This window comes from Geospiza fortis, unplaced genomic scaffold (assembly GCF_000277835.1).
Source record: "Geospiza fortis unplaced genomic scaffold, GeoFor_1.0 scaffold191, whole genome shotgun sequence".
NCBI lineage: Eukaryota > Metazoa > Chordata > Aves > Passeriformes > Thraupidae > Geospiza > Geospiza fortis.
This window is the reverse complement of record NW_005054418.1, coordinates 1625706-1646804: the sequence shown is the minus strand read 5'-3', so window position 1 is coordinate 1646804 and position 21099 is coordinate 1625706. Positions and strand designations below refer to the sequence as shown.

Sequence of the window (21099 nt, the reverse complement as noted above, 5' to 3'; positions counted from 1 at the left end):
AAGCCTTTAGAATAATGGCAACTTACAATTTATCTCTAATACGGATGAAAAGAGACATTATTTCCTTTTTTTACCCTCTTTATTGTTTGCATGTTTTGCTTCAATGCTATTCAAAATATATGTTATTCAAAAAATGTTATTCAAAAAATATGTTATTCAAGTAATTCCAGCATTTTAAGGGCTTTTTAAACACACCAGACCATTAGAATTTTATTTGGACCTTACATACTATGTCAACAATTAAAGCCATCTGGTTCAAATACTTTGCTGTAAAGCCTTTTATAGTCTAAAAAATGATGATGCATTATGCCATAGGCAAAAGGTGATACTGGAAAGATGCTCTCCCAGTCATCTTCAAAGTATGCATAATTCCAAGTACTCAATTTACATATGGCCACAAGAACACCATGTACAAAGATGTACAAGCCACTTTGATACAGACTGTGAGAAACAATAGCACCCATTAGGTTTCCAGAAAGAACATGCTAGGATTACATAATAGCACAGACCACAACCATTATCTCACCTTTACCCTACTGCAAAGTATGTAAGCATGAGAGTAGCTTTATTTATTACTTCAGCTGAACTGTTATGGAGGTGAATGGCAATTAGCATAATTTAGGCCTGTTTGACTGCAGTGTTAGTCTATGTAGATGAACTTACTGGCTAACACTCTAGAAGAGAACATCTTAGTTATGAGAACAGAGATGTAACAAATGTAAACAATCTCTTAATGTGAGAGCAATGAACCTGCTGATAAAATCAAGCAGACTGTGAGCTACAACAGGTTTTTAGGGACCAAGGGTTAGAATGACCCAATTAAGCATGCGGTTTTCTTCACCCAAACCCATAAATGATGGTATTTGGAGTCACTTGAAAAGAGAACCTCAAGTGCCCCACAACTCCACATTAGGAGTTGGGACCATCTTTTCAACTTCTGGTGATGTCTGAAAGGACAAGAATGCTCAAAGGAGGATGCCATGGTTGGAACCACTGTACTAACCCATCCAATACCTCTCCTGAATAAAAGCTGCCACAACAGCATTTATTCTTAGATTACTCTGTCATACTACATACCTTGCCTCAACAATAACTTCAAAACAGTTATAGAAGGAAGAAACAAGCTTTGTTCCTTCTTCTCACTTGAAGAAAGGCTGAAATTAATTTCTATTCCCTCAGAACTTTTATGAAAATCAGTACATGCAAATATCTATATTTGCATAATAATAGAAAACTATTGTTTTTATTTTATTGACATAAGTAAGGAAAATAACACTAAATTAAAGATATAAAATCATAGAATGTCCTGAGTGGGAAGGGATTCAAAAGGATCATCAAGTCCAACTCCCAATCCCGCACAGGAAAGTCCCAAGAATCACACCTTGTGCCTCACAGCATTGTCCAAATCCTTCTTGAACTCAGATAGGCTCAGTGCTGTGATCACTTCCATGAGGAACTGCTCCATTGCCCAATCATCCTCTGGGTGAAAAACTGGTACCCCATCCTAACATCTAACTTAAATATCCCCTGACACAGCTTCAGGTTGAAAGGACCCTTTGGTCCTGTCACAAGTCACCACAGAGAAGAGATTAGTGTCTGCCCCTCCTCTTCCCCTCATGAGGAAGTTGCAAATTGCAATGAGGTCTCCCCTCAATCTCCTCCTGGCTAAACAGACCAAGTAACCTCAATTGCTCCTCATTCAGCTTCCCCTCAAGGACCTTCACCATCCTCACTACCCTTCTTCGGACACATTCTAACAGTCTTACGTCCTTCTTATATTGTGGGACCCAAAACTGCATACAGGACTCAAAAGGATTATTTTAATCAACTGCATAAGTGTTAAGATAGACTTCTGTAACTTACTCCAGTGTTAGACAATAATCAAGTTACAACACCTAAACAAAATAATTCAACACCAGTGGAGGGGAGGAGGAATCAAAACTAACCAATCAAATATGAAAATGTATTAAAAGAGACAGAGAACTTTGAAGGAAAATTTGCAAAAAGCATCTATGATTAACATATCTAATTCTTCAAAGATAGCAAAGGAAGGAAGACAACAACACAATCTGTAGGGTCAGTAAAAGACCATGGTGTAAAGAAGTGCCCAAAGAAAACAAAGCAACACAAACAGCAACAATTTGTCATTCTGGTGTGTGAAAGGAGATCACAAAGTAGAACAGACAAAACAGTTCCAAAGCGGCAGAAGAACTCAGAGAACTAAGCTAACATGAGAAGTAACAAAAGAGCATTCACTCTTCAAACATTCAAAGCTTAGAAAAAATTAAAGACAAAATAACTGTACTTGCTATTACATCCAAGTTTATACTGAAATGTATCTTGGCATTGAAGAAAATGAAGATGGCAGTATTTTGACCTTGAAAAGGCCACTTTCAGGAAGATCTCGACAACTATAGATTGGCAAGTTTGATTTTTTCTACAATAGAAATATATTTTGTATAGTCGAGAACAAAATTAATGAGTAATACAAAAAATGTAATATCAATAAATGGATAGTATAAATAAATGGCTTTGCAAAGCAAAGTCCTATTTCATGAATCAATGAAAGGTGTTTGAAAGGCCCAAGGAGCAGGCAAGAATGTTCCAATCTATGCCTGGACTTCAAAAATTTAAACAAGTTTGCAAAATATCAAAACAATTCAGAAAAATGTAGAAAACAGCATGCTAAGTAGACAAAATCAAAAATTATACTAGTAATAAGTAATGTTTAAAAGTTTAAAATGTAAAAACGCTTCTATGGTTCAAAAATCATGTCATATTAAATTCTGTCAAAGTAATGTTTCCTAATGTTTTCCCCCCTGCCTCACTGTAAGTCTCTCTTTGTATGTTTTGTTAGTGTTTAACAGACTTGGCAAGGCAATGAAAGCCTATTCCTGTCCCTTCCCCATATTCTTTACAGTGAGGATAATTAGATCATCACCTGACAAGGAAAAGTAAATAACCTCACGTTTCAAAGAGGAATATACTTACAGTGTGTTTTCTTTCAGAAAGGTATTGGCATCCCATTAGTAGCACTCAGCTTTAAAAGAACTCAGTTAAATAGGAATATAGTTAACAATACCACAACACTGACTGTTTTGCCTTACAGAAGGTATGTTTCCTGGAGAAAGATCTTCCCGATTTGGGGCTTCTTTGAAGTTATAAATAAGAAACAAACCTTGGTTATTCTTCTCTTCTTATAAAGCTGCTAAATAGATAACAATTTGAGCCTTTAACTGTCACACTGGATTTTTCATCTTTGCAGTGCCTGTCAGAACAATTCTTATGATACTTCTCCTCCCTGAAATGTGTTATTGCCCTCATTTTATACCATTTTCTTCTGTATCTATGTCTACAGTATTTTAGAAACTTAGGGGAAAATAGGACTTTGTTAACTTATCAGTTATTTTCTTCAAATTCAAACAAAACCTCTGTATTATTCTTCAAGCCTGTTTCTGCACAAGTACTTTTTCCTGAGAGTTACTCTAATATGTTTGTTACTGCCAAAGCATCACTCTACACTAGGTAATAAAGAAGGGTGCTAACCACAGCAAAGGAAACTACAACAACCAAAAGATAAATACAAATAATATAATTCTCTTACATCCAAATGCTGACACTACAATACCAAAAATATTGAAACCAGCTAAGGTGTCCAGTCCACTTTTCAAAAGTAGACCGAATAAAATCTTCCAGGAATTGTCTCAACAGTGACCAACAGAGATGAAAGGTTCTGCTGCACAACCGAGCACTTGGAACAAAGAAAAAGCTCCTCATATTGAATATTTGTCTGTAGTCCTCTACAGTCTTGTTCAGGATACATGTAGCTACTCCTTGTAGCTCACTTATTTTTGCTAAGTAACAGGCTACGGGTTTTGTATGAAGCTAACACCACATGCTTCCACACCTCTCAGGCTTCATAGAGACTTGGCTTGCCTGTCTGCCGCTCAGTTTTGGCTTATTTAGTTGCGACAGGACTTGTCTAGTAACAGAATCACTATCACCCCACTAGCTGTACATTTTTCTTAGGCTTGTACAAGTTTCTGGAATAAAGTTTACCATTACAGACATTTCTGTAATTAATGGATAGAATATGACCACAAATGAAATGCAGCATAGAAATGTATAGGCATGGATTGGGGTGGAGAAGTGTTGGCATTACTGAGAGCAATTTTATTAGACTACTAAGACATTACTTAGACTAAAACTTAATTCCTCAGCTTTGAATACCAGATATATTTTTTAGGCCCACAAATTGCACAAGTTACAATGTCACAACAGAAGAATTTGGATGTCACAGGTGGTTTAAAATGCAAGCAACCAAACCAAAGTTAAATTTACTGCATAAAACCTTAAAGAATATATTGTCTTATTATCTGAGTATGGGCTTTATTCTTAAAGCTTTTTTATTTGTTTTGGTATGGGTCCACTTTATGAGTATTTGTCCTCCCCTTCAACAGCCAAGATGAAAATTTTTACTTCCCCTAATTTTGATCTTATTTAGTTGAAACAAGTTATATCATCTCCAATTCATCTCTCTGGAGTACAAAATCTTTCATTCAACTGCATTTTCTGAATTCAATTAGTTGTGCCATTCAAAACCAGTAATTCAGTGCACTGACAGCTGCCTCCAACATCTGCTCTCCTGTTAACATCAGTGAGGTATTTCAATGATTGTAGACTTCACTACCACAGAGTCAGTACCAAAGTACAGTACTACAAGGTTACATTTACATTTCAACTCCATGTTGTTTGATTATATACAATTTGGAATCTTTGTCATTGTTATGACAGCAGTTTAAAACACAGCATGTTTTCCTGCAAAACACTATGTGAATGGACTGTTAAGCAAGGAAACAGCATTTATCACAGATGATTTATGAAGAGTCAATCGGAGACTGAAAAAGTACTACTATGAAAATCCTGATCAAGAGCAAACCATAGTTTTATCTTTGAGATAGCAGGGCAATTTCAATGAAAGGATATCTACAGATGTAATTGTATCCAAAAAAATCTTATTTTCTTTAAATTTGCCAAATCAACACAGTACATGTGCACATGTGTTACTCAAACAGAGCCATGATACAATGATGAAAAGCAAGAAATTCATCAATAAGATGTACTGCTATTCTAGTATTTCTAGTCAAATTTGATCAAGTGGGAATTAAATTGCAGCTCAGAACAAGAATATACTTTAGCCTTCCTGGAACAAACAGACAAAGATCCATTGGATAATATTAGCTAACTATTTATTTGTGTAGGAATACAAAGTAATAGTGAAAGTCCAAAACCTAAGCCTACAAAAAGCAGAATGAGAAAAACTTATACAAGAGAAAAGAAAAACAAGTCTAAGAAGACACAATGCTTACATGTCTAGATTTCAGTAAATTAGATCACAAACTCTTTTTTCTAAGTTTAAAGACTTTTTAAAGGTCTAAAGATAAAGGCAATAGCAGGAAGCTGATAGTAGATCGCAAACATTGAAATCATACTCTAAGTGAAACTAATTCAATACCTAGGGGTTAGCATAAAATACTTAAATCACACAAGACTGCAATAATTTGAAATTAGTTTGCACAGTCTTGACATTTAGGTAAGGTAAGCTTTGTTCTGATTAACCCTAAGCAGTTATGGAAAGGACCTCATTAGCACCGAGCAACCAAGAATCATCAAGTTATTCAGCAAACAAAAATGTCGCAGCCATCTCACATCCTCATATTATTAAATGATAAAGATTAAGTGGTATTCCCTGACAACTAAAAACACTGGGAGGACAAGGCTATTGATGAATACCTAGGATCTTTTACTTTCTCACAAAAATGCTTCTCCAAGGATATGCATGAACCTGCACGTTTCCACAGGGATGAGCAGTATTCATTTTTCAGGAACTTAGCTGGGAAAAGAAAAACTGCACCTTTACTTCACCACTGTTCCTCTTCTCAGTCCTAAGTGGAAAATTAGAAGGAGCTGGCATACCCAACTACATCTGCATGGAAGAGTAGCACTCTCCTGTTAATTAAACCACCTGCTTGAGAAGCAGCGGTGAAAGTTGATGATTAGAGAGTATATGCACTCATTTGATTCTCCTAGAAGAATGAGAAGTAGGGAAAAAACAAGTTGCTGTTGTTATTTTCTTAACTTTCTTACATATCAAAATGGGTTGCATCAGAAGAGCTGTATTTCCCACCTCATGACTTGAACAAGCAAAGTATTAGACTCTTCAGTTGTCATCATAAATACACAAGGTACCAGATTGCCCTATATGTGTTTTAGGCTTAAGATGTTAAACTACATCTACTTTAACAAAACCAGAAACTTGATGTTACTCCTGGATGTAGTTATATTTTCAGAATAAGACTACTAATCTTGTCTTGAACCAAAATCAATTAAGTATGCTTTCCATAATTTTGGATTTTATGAAAGATAGAACATCTTTTACATTCAACAAATGCAAAAAATAGACAGATCTTCCACTAAAAATACAAAAATCACCCTCCTGAGGCCTTTTATGTATTCAGTCTTCTAGTAACAGAAATGTTAAGTCAATTCAAAATTGAAAAGGTCAGTTGTTAGTGTCAAATTGTACTGCCACAAAGCAAGCATACATACATCAAGCAGACAATCAAGGCAAGTATGCCAAGTAACTGACAACTGTAAACTTCTGTCTCATTAAAACCCTGTCAAATTAACCAGCAGGTCAATGTCATTGTTAGAAAAGTTTACAGCTGATTCACATGAGAAGGCTTGATTTTTCTGGTCTTAAAAAATAGAAATCTAGCAACCATTTATGAAGCCTGAAAAAGTAAATATCAAAAAGCCTTTTAGCAGAAGGAACATACTTTAATGAAAGTTTAAAAAAATATAAACAGAAAATAACTTTTAATGAGTTTCCTTGTCTACACAAGATATAGCACACTAAATAGCAAAGCATTGCCTATTTGCAGGAACTTCAGGCTCACACTCTCAGTAAAACCAAATGAATATATTTAGCATAAGTATTTTAGCAGAAGTATTGCAACAGCATAATTTAAAGTAAATTCTCATTTTTAACAATGCTTCTATCTTCTATATTAGAGGGTAACAAAATACCAGATGGAGGTATAGCCCAATTGAGACAGAAGGCATAACTAGTAGAAACAAACTTTTCTAATATCTGAATAGTAGTCCTAGAAAAATTAAAATTGCTACTGCATAGCTAACTCAGCTGAAGTTTTCTGCATTGATTTGGTTATCTCACCAGTGGTATCTTACTCATGGAGCTAAGCACCCCTGCAAACAGTGGGTACCCATCATGGATAAAACAAGAGGTACCAAGGATTAACTTAACTTGCCTGATGGCTCAAATAGAGTAATGGCCTGCTTTAAGGGGAGTTTCACATGCATTTTCAACTATAAAGAAAAGGAAGTTAGAGATGGTAACTTTTTTCTGTATTAAATTTACAGTAGTTTTTCTTTCCTTCATTAAATCTACACAGATGCAAATATACACAAGCCCTGAAAATTCAGCATTACACTGAAAACAACATCCTCCTAACTTCAACTTGGTAGTCCTCAAATCCTTATATGCTCTACGAAGACTCTTGAATTCCCCTAACTTAGATACAACATCCTGGAATTGAAAAAAGAATTTTTGTGATCTAAAGTATTCAATCAATGAATCAAATAATGATGAATGAATCATTAATATTTTTTAAAATCAATTTATTTTTTTTTTTTTATATCCCAGAGAAAAACTGATATCTCAGAATTTTTTTGAAATTCCATAAAATTCATGGATGGCCCAGGGAAACTGTGGATGCCCCATCCCTGGAAGTGTACAAGATGAAATTGAACTAGGCCCTGAGCAACCTGGTCTGGTGAAAAGATGCCCCCTCAAGGTAGCAGAGTTGGAAGCACATGGCCTTTAAAGGACCTTCCAACCCAAAACAGTCTATGATTAGATGAAAGAAGGGATAACAAAGAAGGGACAATTTTTCAAAAGATAATTCCACTGGTACTGGCAAAATTGAACTACAAACAATTCTCCACCTGTAAATATTCCTTTATGATTAGCTTTTCTGTGAGACAAATGAAACAAACAGAAACTTTTATTGTCAGACATGAACTATAAAAGCTGAGTAATGCAAACATTTCTTTCAAACTTTAATCTTTTACTGTTTTTATAATAGTAACAAAGAATTGATGTGAGAAATGCAAGCACAGAGAGCTACCAAGGCCTCAAACCCACAAGCTCAGAGATAGAGAGGGATACAGTGTTTGACCAAAGACCTTGGAGAAGGCTTGAAACTTTAGAACAGAATAGCGAATCAGACACGAAATAAGAATCAAGATTTGTAGTTTAACCTGAAATATATTTTAAGCAAGTAGAAATATGTCTCATGTAAGCAAATAAATATGTTAAGCAAGATAGTAGAAGATTTTAAAAGATTTTAAATTTTGAACAGCTCTCAGTTCAACCTGATTACCTGAATATCAATGAGTTCATATCTACACTCTCAGACCAATGATTCATAATGATCATTCAAACAAAGTTAATACTTTGTGCCTTCCTGCAGTAAACTCTACATCCAACTGAGGCAAATTGAAAATAAGGTGCAAGTTTTCTTTCCTCAGACCTTCTGAGTGCAATTTTATGATATCATAAAGTGAGCATGAGAGACAGACCTCCCAATGATTTAAAACATTAATTATAAAATGCAGTTGCCTAAAAACTTGCTTTTTTACTATAATCAATATTCAATTTCAACAAATATTTCCAGAAGTCATATGATCTTTTTGCATCCAAACATATGATTTATCCTTTATTTTAAATATATACTATCTTTTGACTCGCCAAGCTAAGATCTCAGTGGAAAACCAACAAATTGACTTGCAACACCCCCATGTTTCCAGGTCAAATCTTCCCATGTCACACCTTAAAAGACAAAATTATAAACAATATTCCAAAATTTGACCCCAACTTGAAACAGTATTCCTACTCCCTTTTATTGTAATGACTTGTTCAGTCCAGAAAACCAAGTAATTTTATTTTCACTTGTTAGAGTGATTAAAAAAAATTACTTACTTGCAGCTGAACTGAGTTATCCTGAAGACCTTCTACAATAGGAGAGAATCTATCAACATTCCTCTCCTCTGCTGCTGCTGTTACAGCTTCCAATATTTTTTCAAGGCTGTGAGAAAAGAGAATAATTTCACTCAGGAGAGATATTTAAAGTTGTTTATTTGCTATCTTAAAAGCCATGTTGCCAAATTATTCACCTGCCTCAATTTCTTGTAAACAAATTTAGGAGGTTTAAGCAATACTTGTTGCCTTTAGAGATTTTTGTAACCAAATAATTACTTACTGGATTACAAGGGTTAAAAAAAGTATGGTAAGAAATATTAAGCAAAAGAATTGCTGCATAACTATTTCCATCTAACCAGTACATCCAGATGTGAAAAAGAAAACTCACTGATATGGCCACAATAAAAAAAACTCACAAAAGTATGCTGAAAACTAACAATATAACACAGATACCACTTTCAAACCTAAATTGAAAATTTTATAATTTCATTCAGATATAATTTGGGATATTGTAAAATTACCTTATATTTCTTGCTTAAATACAGTACTTACATGTTTTCCTCCCCAACAATGCACATTGCAGATAAGAGTTTAACTATATCCGTCATCATGTTAGTTTGCTTGGGATCAATTGCTTTGGCCAGCAACAAAAGGCTCCTCTCTTCTCCCAAAATTCTTTCCAATCCGTACTAAACAACAGAAGAACATTTCTAAGGGAGGGAATCCAAATGACCATCAAGTACCTAATTAATGACATCAATAGTTCCCCTCAAATAAGTATTTCAAATGACATTTTAGTCTGTGAACTAATCAAAACAAAAAAAAAAGAGAGAAATAAGTCCCAAAACGTCCCAAATAGGTCCCTTATTCTGTAAGAAGGGCATATAACAGCACCAAAATTTTACATAAGTGTCTTGCAATATTTCTGCAGAGAGAAAGTGGCAGACTTCTGGCATACAGAAAGAACTTCAAACCACAACTGACCAACCCACCACTTCACCAAACTGCATATGGACTTATACTCATCAGGTACTTTATCTAATTGAACGGTATTAATTTTGTTTCTAGAATAAATAAAATCCCATACCTTATTATTCATGAAGGCTTTCAAACACTGTATAACTTTATGCTGACTCCTTTTCACAAGTCTGTCCTGACTGAATAAATCAAAATTTGTGTAAATAAATACTCTTTAAATATTAAGAAAAGCTAACTTTATATTAAGACTTTATATTAAGATATTTCTATATATAATTAGATATTATATTGCTTTGGCCAGCAACAAAAGGCTCCTCTCTTCTCCCAAAATTCTTTCCAATCCGTACTAAACAACAGAAGAACATTTCTAAGGGAGGGAATCCAAATGACCATCAAGTACCTAATTAATGACATCAATAGTTCCCCTCAAATAAGTATTTCAAATGACATTTTAGTCTGTGAACTAATCAAAACAAAAAAAAAAGAGAGAAATAAGTCCCAAAACGTCCCAAATAGGTCCCTTATTCTGTAAGAAGGGCATATAACAGCACCAAAATTTTACATAAGTGTCTTGCAATATTTCTGCAGAGAGAAAGTGGCAGACTTCTGGCATACAGAAAGAACTTCAAACCACAACTGACCAACCCACCACTTCACCAAACTGCATATGGACTTATACTCATCAGGTACTTTATCTAATTGAACGGTATTAATTTTGTTTCTAGAATAAATAAAATCCCATACCTTATTATTCATGAAGGCTTTCAAACACTGTATAACTTTATGCTGACTCCTTTTCACAAGTCTGTCCTGACTGAATAAATCAAAATTTGTGTAAATAAATACTCTTTAAATATTAAGAAAAGCTAACTTTATATTAAGACTTTATATTAAGATATTTCTATATATAATTAGATATTATATATAATTTATATTATATTTATATTCTCTTTATATTTAGAAAAGCTAATTTTATACTAAATACTTACTTTTTTGTCTCAACCAATCGTTCCAAAACATCCAACAGCAGTCCCAAACCTTCTTGGCCAAAGTTTACCACCCAGCTAGGAGGGAGAAAAAAGACATTTTAAAAAATTGACATTTTGAAGACTAATCACAGTGAAAGAAAATTGTCACCATAAATAAAAGCACGCATAACTGGGTGGTGTTAAACCCAAAATATCTCCAAGAGAACACAATAAAAATTTAAAACTTCAGCTACTACCAAAGGCATCTTTTACTGAGGTTAAACCCTTGGCCAGTTGTTTCTTCATATGACAGATGCCTCATGGTCCTGTTTACTATTGCTCAAAACCCCTTGATATCAAATACAAGTAATGCCACACTGACAGCAGCACTAAAAATTACAGGAAGAAAAAACCAGATATTTTTATATTTTTTTCTTCTAAAAGTAAATATATTAAGAAAATAAATTCTCTCTTTCTTGGATGGATGTTTTATTCTGAAACAGATTAGGCAAATAACTGGAAACTATTTTTGTCAGATCTGGCCCAAATCTGTCCTAAAGATAATCTGACAAGATTCACTTATTGGAACATTTTGTATTAGCAGAATTATGAGCAGCCATTTTGCTGCACATGCAACAGCTGGGGATGACTGACTAACATACTGATGCATTCTTACTGCCTTTACCTCTGCTTCCACAAGAGAACAAAAACTACTTACAATACCCAAAGCAAACACTCAGCTTTTTGTCATTCTGACAAAATACTAAGTTATCAGTGCCTCTATTTTCAATGTATTTATCAAAAAGGTCCTCTTAATGAAATTCAACCTGTTGCAACTATTACACAAAAGGGGAAGAAATAGTTGCAGATAACTAGCTATCTGTAATAATATGTACATCTAGATCACTTGAACCATTTTTAATGAACTGTGATAGCAACTATGAGGTAAAAACACCTGAACTATTCACCTGAAGAGTAGTGACCAAGATTGTCCTTTTAGAAGCTTACTTTTTATAGTGATAGGAAAAAACCACAGCTTTTTGCAGTAAACCATGGATTTCAATATTTGTTTCTAGGTACCAGAGATCAAACAACTCAGTAACACTTGATTTAGATTTTCTCTGTGAACTAAAAATACAATTTACAAAAAAGACTAATTGAAAACCCTTTGTCAGAATAACTCAGGCTACTGTAAAGCATGTTTCCGTCCACATAAACCATTATATATTCTAAATAAGACAAATCAATTCAGAAACAAAATAATAGAAAGAAAGCAGCAAATACCCACAGAGAAGACCCATATCAGCAACTCTACCAGGCCAGACACAGAGAAAAGAAAGTTGTGCAATCCTTTTCTAATCATGTCCCAACACTTAATTTGCATTATTTTAAACTACAACCTAAATAGTTTCCCCAAATCATGTGTACAACCCATCTTAAATGGTAACTCTAAACAATAGGATTTAAATAGAACAGAATAGGAAAAATACAATTTAATGAAATAAAGTCAGCATTCAGAAATCAAGCTGCATGGAACAAATCAAAATTAAGACATCAATGATTACTGAAGAGTTAAATCTTCCTTCAACAAAGCAGGTAAACAAAGGTTGTGCTTTCTTCTGAATAGATAAACCCTACAGGTACAGAAAAAAATACCAGAAGGAAGGAAGGATGAAAGCCTAAAGTACACTGGACAGAAGCAGCAGCACACATTTAGAAATACACATGTTTTTTGGTGAACAAACTTACACCAAGGTGCCTAACTCCCATTATTGATTACCCTGATAAAAATAAGTTAGAAGATCAAAGACTCAGAAAATATTTCAAAAATTAAAATTAAAAACAACTGACTACTTAGCACTAGAAAACAAAGGGAACTGCTTCTGCACCACATTTAATTTACCTTCTCTTAGTATTACCCTGTATAGATCAGCCAACTCTATTAAAAATAACAGACCTACAGAGGATACATAATCAATGAAACAGAAAGAAGTTAAAAACACTCACTAATGCATACATACTCATTAACTAGAAAACCTTCTACATATCCATTAATTTTAATCCATTAAGAAATTAGAATATGATTAATCTCTTCAACATGTGCTAATGATGTTACCTGACAGGATTACTAGTCAAGGACACACGGAGAGATTCTAAGCAAGTGACTAGTCTTTCATCCGTTGACCCAGATTTTAAATCCTGAATAAATTCTTGGGGAGAAATCTTCCTACTGTTCTTGAGACTTCCCTGAAACACAGAAAATACACTTGTTCTTATTGATGCATATAGAACTTAAACAGATTATTAATGGCTAAGTTTCATTTCTATTCCTTGAAAAATATATAATGTAGACCTGCAAACCTGTAACTGATGCCTATCTACTATTTGCCAAACACTGACTAAATTTGGTCATTTTATGAATAAATTTATTACCAGCAGACAAAAACAACAGGCATGAAATGTACAAATTTATCACACATGCTCAGTGAAATAAAGTTTTTGTACTGAATGGATTCTGTTTATGCATTGCAAAGATCTTAATAAGTCAATAGTCAACAGAAGAAAAGACCGATTATGAGGTCCTCTGAAGAGATCACAGGGCACATGTCCAGAAGGGTGACTACACTCACATAAGCATACAGAGCAAAGAAGCAACATACCATATATTTTCTACAGAACATATCTAAATACAAAAGAGCAGGCATACAATGGTGCATAAAACCTAGATTTGACTTAATTCATTGCAAGACTCCTTTTTTTGAAAATAGAAGCACAACTGTCATGATGCACAAAGAGACTTACTAAATACCTCTTGATTAACTAGTGGCTTAAGTCAGTAATTGAAGAGAATTAGACTTGCAGTGCAATAATAACTTGAAATTATTCAGTGTAAATGGTGAGGTAGTCTCATTATATTATTATAGCTAGTTTCATACAGGTGATGTTTTCTCCCTTTGCTAGATCCTCAGGAAATACTGAGAAGTAATCTTTGCTTCTATGAAGTAGATGATCAAATAGTTTCTAGCAAAGAAATGAAGTTAAAAGCTGGGAAGTGTATACAGACAGACAAGGCTGCTGAGCTGCCATCCAGAGGGACATCAACAGACAGGAAAAATGGGAAGAGGAATTTCAGGAAGTTCCACAACAGAAAACTGTAAATCTTGAACCTGAGGAGGAATAAACCCATGCACCAATGTGTGCTGAAGCTACCAGCTGGAATGTAGGCTTGTAGGAAAATAGGGGTTGTGATGAATGACAAGCTGACCACAGGTAAGTGCATCACCAGCTCTGGTTGAGGGAGATGACCCTTTCCCCCAGCTCAGCAGTGGTGAGACATCTGGAGAATTCTGTCCAGTTCCTGACTCCCCAGCATGAGAGACATGGACATATTGGAATGAATCCAGAAAGGGCTGTGGACACAATTACAAGAGAATCTGCAGTACATGGAGAGGCTGGTAGAACTGAGATTGTTTAGCCCCAAGAAGAGAAGGCTCAGGGGAACCCTATCAGTGAAAGGACAAGAAGAATAAATTGAAATACAGGAAATTGGTTAAACATAAGACAACCACAAACTTCCCCCCTCCTCCCTTTGTTTTCTTAAGCATGAGGCTGATAAAGCACTGGAACAGGTTGCTTAGGCACACTGTGTAGTCTCCCCTGTCAGAGATATTAAAATTGGAATAGATAAGAAGTTGGATGCAACTATCTCCAGGGTCTCTTCCAGTCTAATTCTAAACACCTGCTGCCAGCAATCCTCCCGAAGATACAGCATCTCATGTTATATTTTGAAACATCATGTGTAATACATGGAATGTCATTCCAACCATGTTTCTGAATTGATAGATATCCCTACTTGCTTAAGTATGAGGGTAACTTCCAATAACTATGCTCCACAAAAAAAAGTAGATGAGATGTACAGCAAAGGATGAGGGTTGAGGTAAGACTCTGGAAGACAGATCTAGGAAATCCAAAGAAAATTTTTAAAAATCAGGAACAATAAATGTTCCCACAAACAAAATGAAACTCAGTAGTTTCAGTTTTCTTTCATGGCTCCTTTCAGCTGGACTCTGCATAGATAAGATAACATACTGACTAGAGACAAAATGACCAAACTCCCAGCAGCCAAAGTATTTAACTAAATGTTACAAGAGAGTTGGAAATTTCAAGAAGTCTCAGAAATTCTGCTGGCAGCTCCTGATGTGCATACACTACTTGATAAGCACTACTTGTATGCCTAAGCATAAGGATTAATATCCTGTGTGGAGAATCTGTCATTTCCAGTGACTTCTCCCAGCAGTTCCTGCTGTAAAATTGACAAAACTGATGTAACCAAAATACTTGTAAGTTGTCAGTAAAATTTCTTTCTTTTGATGCACAGTCATATAGGACAGTCATATGGACAGGACATACAGTTAAGATGGTTAGAAGATATTTTGGAAGGAATTTAATATAATCAATAGCAAATGTGTGCAGTACAAAGGTCACATGGGACAGGAGCCCAGTCAGACTAGAAGAATTCACTAGCATGACACTTCAGAAAGCCTCATGTGACCCATCTGAAAACAGTGCCACACGCAGTGGAGACTCACATCAACATCCAGAGAGTAACCAGTCATCCCATTTCAGACTCAGTTCCCCACTGGAACATCACCCTATGCAAAAGAGCCAGTAAACATGTCTGTACAACAAACTACCTTGTAGTAGTAGCTAAGTACCACTTATTCATATTATGCCAAAGTTCTGCAACATAATAAGAATATGATACATCTGCCAGTGCTTAAATAAAATGAGAGCTGCATTTGGTATCAATTGTGAAACAGATTATATTAGCTGTATTTCAGCATGAGAAAAGCTGCTTAAGTTCAAAATGTTCAAGTTTACTGAGAAACAGGAAATATCTTGAGGCATCAGTGCCTCTAGAAACTTAATTGCTCAACTGAAGAACAACGGGTCTGTGAGCAGATGCAGCATGAAGTCAGCCTTAATTAATCTAGTTAAAACATCACAAGGGCACAATGTGAACAACAAAAACAAAATACTAAGAAGAAAATTCACTTAAAAAACCCAGTTTGTGTGTTTTGAACATATAAGACAGCAAAAACGATGGCTCAGTAACATGATAGCAGTGCATTTCATTTCCCCTTGAGTATTAACTCCATAACATGGAATTTTATTTTCAAAACTTTTCTTTTCTGCAGGTATTACTATGCAAAGAGGTGTGCTTTCTGATTATTGGAAAGGAGCTGTGCACTTCTGAGAAACAGAAACCCTGACACTGAGGTCAATAATAAAGCTTTGATTACCAGAGGCTGTTTCATTTTCATTGATTCATTAGAGGTGCAGTCTCTGTTCTTCATTTTAATAGTTCTTCAAATGATAACTGCTTTAAATGAAACATGCTCAGTACTCTCCATAACATTTGTGAATGAGGATATCTTTCCTAAGGTGAAATATCTTAGTACCCATCTCCTTAAAGTTCAAGAAATATGAAAATAAGTACAAACCACCAAAAGAAGTTACTGCAGTATCACTCATAGAAGGAGAGGCCCAAGATGGGATTAGTTGCACACAATAGTCAGGAGCTATGTGGCATTTCACCTGTTCCAAAAAAGTATGACACTTTCACAAAGTCAAGGTACACCAAAAGTTAACCAAGTACTCTTGGGGTGCAGTGGACTATTCTCTCTAGACTCAGAAGGCACTCAGTCCAACTAACTCAACGAATGAAAGAGCATGCCTGGAACAAAGAGTTTTCAATGGCAAGGGAAAGAATTTCCCATCCCAATAGCTCCAGCACTAATCTGAAATCATCTGCAGCACAACTGGATTGAAGTACTGAATCTGTGCCTCACTGAAACAGCTTCTCCCAGTACACAACAGGTGAATGGCACTTCCAGTAAAGACACAACAGCAGAAAGAGAGTTCAGGAAAGACAAGTTTGCCTGCACGGATTGCTCTTTAGTCATCTCCCACCACAGAAAGAGGAATACAGGTCTAGCAGCAGAGGGAAGAAAAGAGAAGGGAACAGAAAAAAGAAAATGCTGTTGGGAGCCTTAGGTAAACACACAAGACAACAGTGTGTGATAACAAATCATTGTCCCGGGGGAGTAAACAGACCTGTTCTCTTCAAGAAAGCACCTTATACAGCTCCTCTGGGCATAGTGCAAGAAGCTCCATTGCCAAAACACAAGTGTGACAACATCCAAAGAAAAAAGGAAAATTGTGAATGGCACTCAGAAAAAAGGACCAATGAGACATACTCTGTGGCCAAGAAGCAAAGACATGAAAATCTTTCTCTTGACAAAGAGAGCCTTAACATCACCACCATCAGCATGCTATGATTTCAGCAACAGTTGTGAATGCAGCAACTCTGCACAGCCAGCCATGTTCCATTACCACAATACTTTTTAGATCAAACAACTGAGGTCTTAAAATACATATAGAGGCTAGAGGTGCCAATGATATATAAACCCTCACATACTATTTTGGGTAGATAAATTTCAAGAATGTTGTAAGATCTACTAGTCTGAAGTTTCTTGATTTCCCATGCAATATCTCTAAAAAAAGAAAAACAAGCTAGACCTAATCTTCTGGTATTAGGGACCTGTTAAGCTACAGACAAGACTAGTAGCTTTGACAAACTCATCTTAAATAAAGTAATCTCCAGGCAGTTAGGCCCTGCACTAGGCATACCTACCTTACAAAAAGTGCTAAAGCATAACACTAATAATTTACATCATGTGAAGTAGACAGTAAGATAAATATCTCAAATTGCTATGTTTAATGTTTTAGTTTCTTAGTATTTAGTTATAATTACATCCAGATTATTTTTACTGATATCTCTAGTTACATACAGCAATGAGAGTTGAAGATTCAAACACATGAATTCTAAAACAATCAGAATATCTGAGGACAGGATTAGCTATGCAGCATTTAGCACTGGAGTCAGTTCCCACTCTGCAAAAACTAAGCAGTTCTTCTTATGCCAATTGAATCCTTAATTTGGCCTTTATATACAACTCCTTGCACTGCTTTAGAGCAACAAATCATTATAGGTAAAAAATTGACAATAATGGATTTTGTGCACTACACTTTCATTATCAGCTATTACGTAACATCAAACATGAACTCTATTTTAAGTCAGGCATGAAAAAGGCTCATCAGTGGAGGAATTATTTCTAAACAATGCTAGAAAAGAAAAAGTTTCACACCAAACTTTTGCAAGAAGTTTTTGCAGAATCTTTCCATCTCTACTCTTAGCCATATCTTTACCAAAAAGAAATGCTGGTTTCTGTATAGAAGACACATTTCAAGTACAAGTGACTATCTGCCCCTGTAACTTGTAAAATAGTAAGACAGACACATACATTTTTAAAGAGCACAATGAGAAACAGAGGTTAGTCAAAGGAATGTAATATGCATGCATCACTTTTTCTGACCAACAGGAAATAATGTAAGCTTTTAGTCATTTACTTACAGACTTGGAAGCAGTGCTAATATATTGCATCACCATTTCTTTTTTGGTATTAAAATCTTTTTCTCTCAATGGCATCTTCTTGTCTTCATTTAAATTCATATCCTCCTAGAATGGGATAGGAAAAAAAAAGAAAAAACAGTCTTAAATACCATTCATCAACAGAATTATTTTAATGTAAGAGACGGACTTAAATAAATAAAGACACAAAAAAAAACTCATACAAGTGAAAGCTGCTATACAAACAACTTTTAATAAGATGTTAATCAAAATCATAACAATCCTTATCCATATTCCCTCTGAAGTCAGACTGAAAAAAACAAAACCAGTCAACCATACTAGGATTAACAAGTGCATCACAACCATTTTTAGTACACTCTCTTCTTAGGAAAGACCTACAGTTTCACACATGTGTGCACCAAACTACAGAAGAGCATTATTTAATACTTCCCAAAACATTTATAAATGTACTCAAACCAGTATTTTACATATTTTTAATTTTTAATTTATTCTGTAATTCTCTTCCTCTCTTCCCAAATGGTTCATCTTGGCAGCAGAATGTGGTTTGCAATGAAACAAGTTCACAAATTAATAATCACCTTTGCAATAAGCAAGGCCAAAATTCTTAAGGATTAAATCAAAACATCCAACCATTATCAAAACCCCATCATAATTCATTCACCCCAATATAAATCCAGAGGTCAAAAAGAGCAGAGAGACCTACACTGAAAACCACACAAGTGACACTTCTGAATGTCACTAACATTTATGACACAGGGAGTTCTACTGCTCCAGCCTAGAAATGCTCTGATCATTGTAATCAGTTGCACATCTGTGAGAAATGGCATTTCTCATCATGGTGTAAGTTAATAAATAAAAGGGGAAAGAGAAAAAAAATTAAAATAAATGTTTTCAGGAACAATTACCAATTTTGGCACACACATATAAAGCACATACAGCATGTTATTTACTATGTGCATTGCTCAAGCTTAGCAAGAATTACTACAGTTATTTTCAGCTAAGACTCACGAGGTGAATCCTCATCAGCTTTGGCAGGAGCAATGCTACAAAATCAGTGAGTAACCATCTTGATATCAAAATTATTTCCCCTAGTCAGAAATCAAGACAAACTGTACAGACAATCCTTAGAATTTGTAGTACAACAAAACTCAAGTTTCCTTGTCCTTCAATAGCTTTCACGCTGAGTAGAAGAGAATGAAGCACAGCTCCTAGAAACATTTACACTTTTGTATAAATCCAAGCTTTGAGAAGTTATTGCAGAAAATGCTTGACCCCTGTCCCGGTTTCAGCTGGGATGGGATTAATTTTGAACTTAACTTAAACTAAAAAAAACCTTTTCACGTTATCATGTAGCTATTGCAAAGTTCATTCTTCTATTTAAAATAGTTTCTTTCAGACTTGCTCTTTCATGTTTTCTGAAAAGTAGTTTCTAAACTTAAATAAAAATATCTAACTTCTACACACAAAAAAAAGCCACAAGAATTAAGAAACCTGTCAACATAAACTGTATTCCATAAGCCTAAGTATAACAGCAGGTTAATTTATGGGAAATATTCTGTCTGTGTGTGCAGTAAAAAGTAATTTCTTTGTTCTTGTTTTTAACAAGCGAAAGATCATTGAGACAATTAATTTATACAGACTAGAGTGATACAAGGGGCACAACAGATATTGCTTAGCTAATAAAATACTTCATCTCCATCCTTTATTTCTTAAATAACTGAAGTATATTCTACAGGTAAGCAGTACCTCTTTGGAAAAGAAGAATACATCATTTCACATGGATATTTTCCTAATAGCACTAACAGAAACTAAAAGAGGTAAATGACAATTATTATCTTTATTATCTGGTTTTATGAGCTCTTTCATAATTTTTGCCATGAAAGCCACACAGGATGCTATTTTATGGGATAAAATAGCGGGAGAAGGAAGCCATATGCATCTAGGAAAACCCCAAGTACAAGGTAAGACATTCAGTAAACCCTAAGAATTGAAAAACTTCTCCCTTCAGTGCTAACACATTGACTATTTTTTCCATACAAAATTAGTTCTAAAAGCCTGGCTACAACAAACTGTTCAAATTGTTCACCAATCCACCCCTCCAAATCACTTAATTTGATCAGAATAGCAAACTAGAGGCTACAATATATAATTAGCTATGTAATCTACTGTGACTAAACTAGCTTTATTCCAGCCCATTCAAATGTGGATAATCTGAAAAATCCGTTCTGTAGTGCATGTTATAGATAAAACAACACTGATAAAGTAGCTTAATACAAGTTTAAGTGCTTTGTTATTCAATCAAGTAAGGAAAGCATTCAAATTATCCAGATGTCATCAGTACTTTAACATATTTTGCAAAGTAGTTTTAACATTGGAATTAATTATTCAAGGATCCATGGATATAAGCATCTATATTTATCTAGACATGCAGTAGTAGGTTTCTGAGGATTTACTGAAAGTTTCTATTTATTTATGGCACAGTACAACATCACAGACTACCCTATACCAGAATGTCTGTAGGATGGTATAGAAATACAATCTAAATGCAAGGGGTGTTTTTGAAGGCACACCTTCAAGTTTTATTAAAAAGAACT

At 34.9% G+C, this 21099-nt stretch overlaps 1 protein-coding gene across 2 annotated transcripts in view; it reads right to left on the bottom strand.

Annotated features, from left to right (window-relative positions):
* The window catches only part of DIAPH3 (diaphanous related formin 3), a 203289-nt gene that overhangs the window by 158412 nt on the left and 23778 nt on the right, over positions 1 to 21099 (bottom strand). The window contains exons 4-9 of one of the 2 annotated variants that reach the window (XM_005426609.2): positions 18488 to 18592; positions 13127 to 13257; positions 11032 to 11106; positions 10787 to 10856; positions 9617 to 9753; positions 9065 to 9170 (exon numbers count right to left, since the gene is read on the bottom strand). In XM_005426609.2, coding sequence (XP_005426666.2) covers positions 9065 to 9170; positions 9617 to 9753; positions 10787 to 10856; positions 11032 to 11106; positions 13127 to 13257; positions 18488 to 18592 — 624 coding nt within the window. Of the gene's footprint in view, positions 1 to 9064; positions 9171 to 9616; positions 9754 to 10151; positions 10218 to 10786; positions 10857 to 11031; positions 11107 to 13126; positions 13258 to 18487; positions 18593 to 21099 lie in introns of those variants that run through there. The other variant, XM_031061588.1, reaches the window with a different exon arrangement.